The sequence below is a fragment of the Blennius ocellaris genome, assembly GCF_963422515.1.
Source record: "Blennius ocellaris genome assembly, contig: SUPER_13_unloc_2, whole genome shotgun sequence".
NCBI classification, from domain to species: domain Eukaryota; kingdom Metazoa; phylum Chordata; class Actinopteri; order Blenniiformes; family Blenniidae; genus Blennius; species Blennius ocellaris.
The window spans coordinates 171181-182473 of record NW_027662312.1 but is presented as its reverse complement, the minus strand read 5'-3'; the positions used below and the strand labels follow the sequence as shown (position 1 = coordinate 182473).

Below are 11293 nucleotides of genomic sequence, written 5' to 3'. Positions count from 1 at the left end.
GCCTCACTACACTTGATAGTGAGGCAGTTGCCTACAAGCACACGCTCATTCATGAAGTGGCCTTCAGAGCCGGAACCGGCTCCGAACGACTGCTTTGAAGAAACACACTGGGATGTTCTGCAGGACAGCAAGAACATGGAGGCGGCTGTTAACCACGCCTCACAATACACCAACTTCTGCATGGAAGCAGAAGTTGATGCATCACAACTGACATCGAGGGCCTTCTGTATCAAAAGAAGAAGGCCGTGAAAGATCAACAGGAGCTCAAGTGCACAAGAAGCTCCTGCAGATCTTTAATGGCCTTCTACTTTTGATACAGAAGAAGAAGGTGTATATATACATATTTATAAAGAAAAACAACGTATAAAATGATCAACGGTGGTCAGGTAACATCCATGTATCCAACTTACCATTTTTTAGCAAAATTTTAGAAAAAATTGTTTTTAATCAATTAAATACATTTTTACTTACAAATAACATTTTAGAGAAGCATCAGTCTGGTTTTAGGAAGAACCACAGCACAGAGACGGCCCTTTTACAGATTTTAAATGACATCAGGTACAATCAAGACTCCCAACAACTCACAGTCTTGATTTGATTGGATCTTAGCGCTGCTTCTGACACTGTTGATCATTGTATTTTACTAGATAGACTTAGAAATCTGGTCGGCCTCTCTGGTAATGTTTTTAATTGGTTCAGTTCTTATCTCACAGATCGACGCTTCTTTGTAAGTTTGGATACACGTTCCTCAGGTACCCATGAAATCCACTATGGGGTTCCCCAGGGGTCGATCTTAGGCCCAATCCTTTTTAATTTATACATGCTGCCACTAGGGGATGTCATCAGGAGACACGGTGTCAGCTTCCACAGCTATGCTGATGACACACAGCTGTATGTGGCCGTGTCTCCTGGTGACACAAGGCCGATTGATGCCCTTTTTAACTGTATGTTAGATATCAAGTCATGGATGGCAGCAAACACACACACACACACACACACACACACACACACACACACACACACACAGACACACACACACACTACTTATCTTAATTATTGTTTATTGCTTAATTATTTGCTTAATTATTGTTTATACTGAAGGTATATTCTTCTATTTTACCTATTGCTGTTTTTTTTTTTTTTTTTTAACCCTGCATGCCCCTGTGTTTCCATATTGCTGCTGCTGGAACTGTGAATTTCTCTTGGAGATCATTAAAGTATTTATCTATCTATCGAACTTCTTCCAGCTCAACCAGGACAAAACAGAAATTTTAGTTGTAGGTCCCTTTCCTCACCTTAGTCCTCGGTGTCCTGCCATGTCTTCATGTCACCTTAGTCCTCGGTGTCCTGCCATGTCTTCATGTCACCTTAGTCCTCGGTGTCCTGCCATGTCTTCATGTCACCTTAGTCCTCGGTGTCCTGCCATGTCTTCATGTCACTAGGCATGTCTTCACCTATGGTGTGTGTCTGCATGTGTGTTCATTTGCTTTTTATTCATCTATTTTATCTTTGCACTGTTTTTAATTCTTGTTGAAGCACTTTGTGTTACTTTCATGTATAAAAAGTGCTATATAAATAAAGATTGATTGATGTTTGAGTTCATGTAAAACCTTCCTGACCAGCAGGTTTTCTGTGACACTTTAACAACACAGCAAATTTAAGAATCTTATATACATAGCTTAGATACGATCCCATCTGATTCACCATGTTCCCGATTCGACACGATTTGATATGAATTTGATAGAGATTCAATTCTACACAATGCAATACAAAGTGATTTGGTGCGAAATGATTCAACAGGATGTAAAGCAATTATACTTAACGTATACTAATGATCACATTTTGCTGATAATCTACTACAACTGTGTCAAACTGTTAACTTGGAACTCAAGAGTGTCAACAAGTGGTTCAAACAAAACAAATGATCTCTAAATCTGAGTAAAAGCAAAATGATGATATTCGGCAACAATAATTCCAATTGGCAGGAAGCAGTTCAGATAGAGGGTGTTGTTATAGAGCGGGTGCATGAAATCACATTCCTTGGAGTTTTTATAGATGATAGAATTACTTGGAAATCTCACATTAAATATAGATCTACGAAAATTTCAAGAAACATTGCAATAATAGCAAAAGCAAAGCACATTTTAAATATCAAAGCTTTACACACCTTATACTGTTCTCTGATTTTGCCCTATTTATATTATTGTACTGTGGTTTGGGGTAGTACTTATAAAAACACAGTAAAACCAATAGTAATGTTACAAAAAAGAGCTATTCCATTAATCCATAAAGGTTTCTGGACCACACAAAGTCATTATTTTTAAAACCAAAGATCACGAAGTTTAATGACATTGTGGAGTTCCAAGCAGTACAGATGTTCTATAAAGTACAGATGTTCTATAAAGTACAGATGTTCTATAAAGTACAGATGTTCTATAAAGCAAGTTACAGATTGTTACCAAGACAAATACAAAGAAGGTTCCAGATCGTACTGGTCGTTATGAAATACGTGAGGAATTCAACTTTAGGACTCAGAAACATAAACACAACCCTGAAAAGTTTTAATCCGACAGTTAAAGGTGAACAATTGTGGAACAAATTGGAGACGGAGTAGAAACAATGTCCAAACATCAACCTGGTCAAATACAAATACAAACAAAAGACTTTTGAAACATACAGAGAAGAAGAAATGCATTAGGGGGATGCATAAAATAGAAAACTTTCACCAACCATAATGTTTCCATGGAGGAAAAACTCAGGAGGAATCCAGGGGATCCAAGCGAGTCTATATTCATGAGCTGAAGTCTATGTTTTCAAACATTCAGCAATTTACAGGCAAAACCCTCACAAATGACGTGTGATCAGGATGTAGTTTGCACTGATCCTCACAGAGCCGTTACACTTTATTGCTGATGCTGTTTTTTGTTTCTCTTCAATTTACACTGTGTGGGACAAACCTCCTACCTTTCAACACGTTCATTTGAACACACCGTGTTAATCATCCTACATAAATGAAAACTTTAATAAAAAGGTTTTTTATACTTGTTCCATCCAGCTGTTACTTTTGATTGTAAAATCTTCACATTAAATGTCGTTAAGAAGCTTTGAAGCTGCAGAGAAAAACGTGTGTGTTCATGTTGTGACTCTGCAGCTTGAAGACACACAGACTGAAAGATTCCTGCTCATGAAGCTCTAAAACAAACACATGAACAATTTCCTGATTGAGTCAAACATGTCATGAATCTGACTGCTCAGTTTCCTCTTCCATCAGATCTTTACTTGTTTGGGACAAACTGTCAGAACGTTTCTTTAGGTACAAACTGCTGCTCAGTGAAATCCTAGAGTTGTTCACCATGGATCACAGTGAATCGTCACTTTCTCACCACTTTGTTCATTGTTGGTGACGTTTCATGATGAAAACTGATCAGACAGTTTGATTGACAGGACAGATGATCAGAGGTGCAGAGTTTTTACCACCATAATTAAACCAGGGACTGAAGAATGGGAGGAGTTTGTCAGTGAAGCAGCAGCCAGTGAAGGAGGTGATCAGAGCTGCAGCTTCTACGTCATAAAAAGAGACCAGACCCTCCTCATAATCCACAAACACCCCCACCTTCTCAGGAGCAAACCTCAGAGAGAGACGAACTGGAGACTCTTTATCAGCCCAGTACTCATTTCCATTTATCAAGTATATTATCCAGAAACCTTCATCAGGTCTCAGTGTGAACTCTTCCTTCCTGGTGATGGACTCTTTGATCACTCCTAAAGCCCAGTCAGTCTTTCCTTTAACCTGAACCTCAAAGTAAAATTGACCTGAAGAGAAACTCTGTTTTCCTAAAACAAAAGGATAAAAAGAAAATCTCTCTGGGTTGTCTGGAAGCTTCTTCCTCACGTCACCACAACTCACTTGTTTTCCATCATCAGACAGGATGAGATGAGGATGAGCTGTATCAGGATCAAGAGTCACATCCACTGCAAACTGCTGCTTCCTCTTCAGCTCAGGATCAAACACCTTCTTCTTCATGTCTTTGATGAGAGTCTCCTCCAGCTGAGCCACAGCTCTCACCACAGTCCCCTCATAGGATGATGGAGGGATGCTGACCTCCGTCCAGTCCTGGGTGGGTGGAGCAGCTTTCAGGGAGGAGAAGCCTTGGAGGAGGTGGAGGTGGTCTTCAGAGTGAAGGAGCTGCTCCACCTCTGAGCTCCTCTTCATCAGCTCACTGATCTCCTCTTCCAGATGTTTGATGAGACCTTCAGCCTGTTTCTCTCTGGCTTTCTCTTCCTCTTCCATTCTCTCCATCATCTGCTTCAGATCTCTCTCAACACGCTGCATCAGAGCAGTGAACACCTCAACACCTTCTGCTTTCTCTCTGTCTGCAGCAGCTTGACTCTTCTTCAGACACTCTTTGATCTCCTTGATCTTCACTCGTCTCTTCTGGACCATCTGCTGCATTTCAGCCTCAGTCTTCCTCAGCTCCGTCTTCTTCCCTTCACATTCTTCACTCAGAGGAACAAGCTGGTGAGTCTTGTGCTCTAAAACACTGCACATCATGCAGACACACGTCTGCTCGCTCTTACAGAACAGCTCCAGAGGTTTCTGGTGCTTCGGACACATCCTGCCTTCCAGGTTCTCCACAGGCTCCACCAGCTGATGTTTCTTCAGGCCTGACACTGTCAGGTGAGGCTCCAGGTGAGTCTGACAGTAGGAGACCAGGCACACCAGGCAGGACTTGAGGGCCTTCACTTTGGTTCCAGTGCAGACGTCACAGGGAACTTGTCCTGGTTTGGCAGCTTGTTGCTCTGAGCTGCTGCTGGCTTTGTGTTCAGCTTCATGTCTGAACTGAGCAAGAACCTCCGAGAGCAAAGTGTTGACCCTCAGCTGAGGTCTCTTGTAGAAAACCTCTTGACACAGGGGACAGTCACATATGACCTTGGAGTTCCAGTGCTCAGTGATGCACTGGTTGCAGAAGTTGTGTCCACATGGTGTGGAGACTGGATGAGTGAACACGTCCAGACAGATGGAGCACAGGAAGTGATCTGGACTGGCAGCAGACATCTTCACACCCTGACGACAAAAGACAAGAGTTGATTGAAAGATTGATGCATCATTGTACATGTGGTTCTTTGGCCTTCTTGTAGTGGCTTTCTATAAATTATGCCTAAAACAACATTTCATCTTATAAAGAAAATTCCCTCCAGGATAAATCATTTAGATCAGGACTATTCAACTCTATTTTTGGGAGGGCCACATTTTCAGAAAGCTAAGGCCCCGGGGGCCGGACAATTCCCTGAGCTATTATTCCTGATCTCAACCTGACACCATGCTCTGCCACATTCAAAAGTCTTTTATTTTGGTACATGGCAAAAAGTACAAATCACTGACTTTATACACATCATAGTGTTTTTGTTTTGGAACAAAGGCTGTTTCAGCCCCATAAACACATATTTGAAACATCTGAAAGATGATGTATGTCTTTCTGTATAATGTTGTAAATTCTGACGTCTCTACTTGTAATTTCTTTCAACAATCCACAGAAGAGAGCAAACAGACGATCAGAATTGAAAGATTAGCTGAACTTGCCAATGGATTTCATGTCACACAGTAACTGAAAATGTTGAGCATCTGACAACAAAAGCTGTTTATCGAACAGATTTAATACCACGGCTTTTTATTTTGTCTTTTTTGTTTCGTTCCGTTTTTCTCTTTTCCTTTTTTTTCTTTGTTATAAAACAAACCTTTTGTTTTTGCTTTTGCTATAATTATTGTGATTATTTTGGTTTTTGCTCTGTTGCTGTTCAGGCTGGTTTCATCTCATGGCAGTTGGAAAATATTTAGATCACTGTGATTATTGTATTATTAAAAAGAAGAAAAATGTATGTAGCACTAACAAGGGTATTGTATGTTTCTCCCCACCAAGTCTTTCTCTGTTTCTCCTCTCCTCTCCTCTCCTCTCCTCTATCCTCTCCTCTCCTCTCCTCTCCTCTATCCTCTCCTCTCCTCTCCTCTCCTCTCCTCTCCTCTCCTCTATCCTCTCCTCTATCCTCTCCTCTCCTCTCCTCTCCTCTCCTCTCCTCTCCTCTCCTCTATCCTCTCCTCTCCTCTCCTCTATCCTCTCCTCTCCTCTCCTCTCCTCTCCTCTCCTCTCCTCTCCTCTCCTCTATCCTCTCCTCTATCCTCTCCTCTCCTCTCCTCTCCTCTCATCTCCTCTCCTCTATCCTCTCCTCTATCCTCTCCTCTATCCTCTCCTCTCCTCTCCTCTCCTCTCCTCTCCTCTCCTCTATCCTCTCCTCTCCTCTCCTCTCCTCTATCCTCTCCTCTCCTCTCCTCTCCTCTCCTCTCCTCTCCTCTCCTCTCCTCTCCTCTCCTCTCCTCTCCTCTCCTCTCCTCTATCCTTTCACCCCAACCGGTCCACAGAATTCCTCCACCTCTGACTCTGGTTTCTACAAAGTTTCTCCTTGTTGGGGGAGTTTTTCTTTCCACCGTCACAAACACACCTGCTGCTCATGTGGATATGTTGGGCTTTTCTATTTTCTCTATAAAAGCACATTGGAATGACTGTAATGTATTTTAAATGTCTTTCTTTTTTTTAATAAATAAAAAAAAGTCAACAGAACTGATCTGCGGCCGGTCTGATGTCATCCGCGGGCCGGAGTTGGCCCGTGGGCCGCCAGTTGAATAGGCCTGATTTAGATTCTATTCTACTTGAGCCTTCAGAACAAGACAGTAAACATACAAAGGTCCCGATAGAAAAGGAAGGTCTGGAAATACTAGGAAATTAGCCCACATAGTCAGCATGCACATGATCCAGTCTAGAAGTTGCAGAGCCAAATGGCCCATGAGGCAAAGTTAATGCAAAGCGTGTCATGGCCTCTAGAGGGCGCCACAAAACCTAGAAGAAAAAAACATCTTCAATAAAATTATTAAAACGAATTATTACTATTAAATCTTGAACTAGAAAAGCTGACATTGATTCAATTGTGAAGCTATTATTATTGTTGTTGTTATTAATTATTATTATTGTTGTTGTTATTAATTATTATTATTGTTGTTGTTATTGTTGTTGTTACTCCATAACGTAGCATTCGAACATGCAATATTAAATTGCAGTTTACTGCTTATCAACAATTCACTGTAATGTCAATAAAGTTGTACTGAATATGTCTATATCTATAATATGCATCAGAAAAAAATAAATTTTATATTACACATGCCTCATAAACATGTATCTGTTACGTCGTTCAGCCTGTGCAAACGTTAGGCCATCATCAACAGTAATATATATATATATATATATTCTTTTCTTTTTCTCTACTATATATATATACACACACACACACACACACACACATATATATATACATATATATATAAAGATAAGGTACTTTATATTGCTCTGTATGGCGTTATTATATTTGGTTTCGTATATAGTCTGTAATTTACTGTGTGCAAACTCTGGATATTTGAAATGTTTGTTCTACTTATTATCTATTACTATAAATATTAATATTACGTATTCACCTATTGACATCATCTTTATTTTGGGGTGTGCGTATTTATATTGTACTCTGATTTTGTTTTCGTATTGATTTCTAATTTATTACATTGCATTGACATGTTATCCTATAAATTAAAGACAATACTAATAAGAATGTCTTTCCACTTCTTTATTATTTAATCCGCCACATAAAATCGTTCTTAAGGCGCAATGTCTTCTTTTATAAACACTTTGCTGACATCTTAAAGTATGATCACATTGACACTTCCTGTTTTTCCACATTTGAGACGCAGCGCTTTTTACTTTCGGTTTTACTGAAGCTGCGCACCACAATCACATTTAATCGTCAATAACACGATTTAAGCGGTAAATAACAGGATTTTCTCAAACGTCATAAACTCCTATCAGTCTCTGCTTCACTCACACTTTAAGTTGTGGTGATTTTCTCTGTTGATAAACCTCACAACTCCTTACAAATTCTTTGTAAAGTTTCTGTCGATGAGTTAGAAACTAACCTCAGTTTCCACCGGAGCGACTTTACAGTTTGTACTTTTCTATTCTACTTGAAAGTTGGTGGACTTTGAATTCAGTGTGCTTGTAGAAACTCACCAGTACGTGACAGACTCCAGGTGAACTCCGTAGAAAGTCCAAGTTTGTCTGAATAACTTCCTATTTCAGTGGCAGAAGACTGCGGTCAAGCCGTGCGGCTGTCTGCTGCTGTCACTGATCAGGGATGCAGCGTACTATTTCCGCTGATGGATTTCAAAATAAAAGCTCGAATCACTTAGCCTGGAATGGTTGTCAATTTATATAAAGAATGATTTATTCAAGCTAAAAATTACTTATTCAAATACTGTATCAATGGAATCAAGCTATTGTTTTCAAAATATTGAGTCAACTTATATATATAACTTATTTTTAACAGTATGATGTTGCTCTTCAAAAAAAATCTATTTGGAAATCAGGATATAACCAAACACTCTTATTTCAAGAAGGATTAAATCAGAAACTCACTAAAAGTATTCACTCAAAATAAAATGCAATAGGAAATTGGAACAGAACACATGAATTTGAAGTAGAAAAACTTCAAAATTCCTAGTTGTCCCGGGGTCATTCCATCTCACAGTGTTGGAGACCTTCCCAGGATGCCACTCAGACAGTATAAAGGAATTCTGATTTATAGTTTCAGAATAAAACAACTTTGAAAAATGATGTGTTAAACCTGAATTTGCGGTAGAATAATTCCAAAATTCCTAGTTGTCCCGGGGCCATTCCACCTCACAGTGATAATAGATCTTCCCAACATAACACTCAGACAGCATGAAGGAATTCTGATGTATAACTTCAAAATAAAACAACTTTGAATATTGGAATATGACGTCCTTTCACCTGACTTTGAGGTGGAATATCTCTGAAATTCCTAGTTGTCCCGGGGTCATTCCACCTCACAGACATACTACACCATCCTAGGATGCCACTCTGTCAGTTTGAAGGAATTCTGATTTGTCGTTTCAAAATAAAATGCAAATGAGAAGTAGATAATTCCAATTTTCCAATACTTAAAGTTGTTTTATTTTCAAACAACACATCAGCTCCCCCTTGAACTGCTACTTTATTGTGGTGGGGGAGTTTGAGCACCCGAATGACCCTCGGAGCTTTGTTGTCGGGGGGCTTTATGCCCCCCAGTAGGGTCTCCCAAGGCAAACAGGTCCTAGGCGACGGGTCAGACCAAAAGCAGTTCAACACACCCCTATGAACACACACAAGAGGAGAGCAGAGACGTCGCCCGGTTTGGCGCAGCCGGGGCGTCACCCTGGAGCCAGGCCCGGGGTCGAGGCTCGTATGCCAGCGCCTGGTGGCCGGGAAACATAAACACAACCCTGAAAAGTTTTAATCCGACAGTTAAAGGGGAACAATTGTGGAACAAATTGGAGACGGAGTAGAAACAATGTCCAAACATCAACCTGGTCAAATACAAATACAAACAAAAGACTTTTGAAACATACAGAGAAGAAGAAATGCATTAGGGGGAGAAGTAGGATCAACTTCTGTGTGTGTGTGTGTGTGTGTGTGTGTGTGTGTGTGTGTGTGTGTGTGTGTGTGTGTGTGTGTGTGTGTGTGTGTGTGTGTGTGTGTGTGTTGATACGGTCGTTTGAAATGTGGGAGGTTCTTTTTTGTTGATGTGTTTGTTTTGTTCTTTCTACACTAGTGTGAAATGTACTTTTTGTTGCTCTGAGTTTGGGGGTCGGCGCTCAGAAGCTTCTTGCTTCAGCCCACTCCTTGTGAGCAGAATGTTTACTGCTCAAATTAACACATAAATAAAAGATAAAGAACATTGAATGTGTTTCCTGGCTGCTTCCTGCACTTGAGCCTCCGTCCACCCCCATAACAGTGTGTTGTGTTAATGTGGACTTTTACTGTGAAAAGTTCAGGCAAACATGAACCAATCATCAACAAAAGAGGCGTTGAAGCCCCGCCCATCAAAGACAACGTTGATTTCCACCTTTTTTTGATTTTTGTCTAAAAGCCAGAAAACGAAAACATCAATTCTCATTTTTTTATTTTCTGGCTCAAATGAGAAAAAGACCAGTTTTTTGGCTTCTGATTATTATTTGTGGTTTTTTGTCGACAAATCAAACTAACAAAATGTTCCTTGGTCGGACGAGGAGGGCGATCAATAATCGATTAATCTCCCTGTGGTCGTCTTTTGTGTGTCTCAGTTTCTCACACACACACACACACACACACACACACACACACACACACACACACACACACACACACACACACACACACACACACACACACACACACACACACACACACACACACACACACACGCGTAGTTTCATTACAGAAACAACCAACAGCACCACCTTGTGGCCTGTCATGCTAACATGCGTCATTTTCAGCGTTTCTGCCGTTTCCGTATAAACGGACATCGTTCTCAAAACGTTGCCGTGGCGACACGACACAATTGTAAAGTGAAAACACCAAAACGTTTTCCGCTTTCACTTGAAAACATTGTTGTGTGAATTGGGCTTGAATTCAGGGTCATGATGGTTCCAGGTGAACATGAGAGAACGTCAAACCACCGTGTTCATTTAATACGTCATCATGTAGGCAGAGATGAAACTGTGAGCAACATGTTTCTTTTCACCATTTGCTTGGATTTTAATGGTGATTTTCAGAGTTTGAGTGTCAATATTCAGCCAGCAGACGATCACTAGTGTCTTCTCTATATCTGAGCTCGTCCGCCATGAGCGCCTCACGTTTTACCGCCAGATGTTTGGTGGAATCACGCCTGTTGTTGTGTTTCATCATCAGCACCAGTGACTCTGCGGCTCGTTTTCAGCAGATTTAGAGTTGAAAATGATTGATCAGAGTTCATTCATTAACTGGTGTTTCCACGCCTGCTAGTTAAATATCCTGCAAGTTTAGTGAAGCTGTAACATGTTATAATATTACTAGATGGGCCTCAGGGTTCGCTCTTGTTGTCAAGCTCAAATATACACATATTATACATATTTTATGTGTTTATATACATATACATATTATAATATGTGTTTATATGCATAGACATATTATAATATGTGTTTATATGCATAGACATATTATAATATGTGTTTATATACATATACATATTATAATATGTGTTTATATACATATACATATAATGTATGTAGCCCAGTGGAAAATATTAATACATATTAAAACATTGATAAATATATGTCCCTGGTAGTGGGATAAATAGTTTAAAATATATTAAAGGGTAACTGAAATGTTTTTCAGATTTC

General features: G+C 40.0%; 1 protein-coding gene across 1 annotated transcript; it reads right to left on the bottom strand.

Annotated features, from left to right (window-relative positions):
* Positions 1–2431: 2431 nt before the first annotated feature.
* Positions 2432–8196, bottom strand: LOC308138922 (E3 ubiquitin-protein ligase TRIM21-like). Its single transcript, XM_080521227.1, has 2 exons — positions 8106–8196; positions 2432–5065 (listed from the first exon to the last, which is right to left on the bottom strand). The coding sequence occupies exon 2, from the start codon at positions 5054–5056 to the stop codon at positions 3425–3427; it is 1632 nt and encodes a 543-aa protein (XP_080377353.1). The 5' UTR covers positions 5057–5065; positions 8106–8196; the 3' UTR covers positions 2432–3424.
* Positions 8197–11293: the final 3097 nt, after the last annotated feature.

Excerpts from the sequence above, each read along its gene's own strand:
- LOC308138922 (XM_080521227.1), bottom strand. The coding sequence starts at position 5,056 with ATGTCTGCTGCCAGTCCAGATCACTTCCTGTGCTCCATCTGTCTGGAC.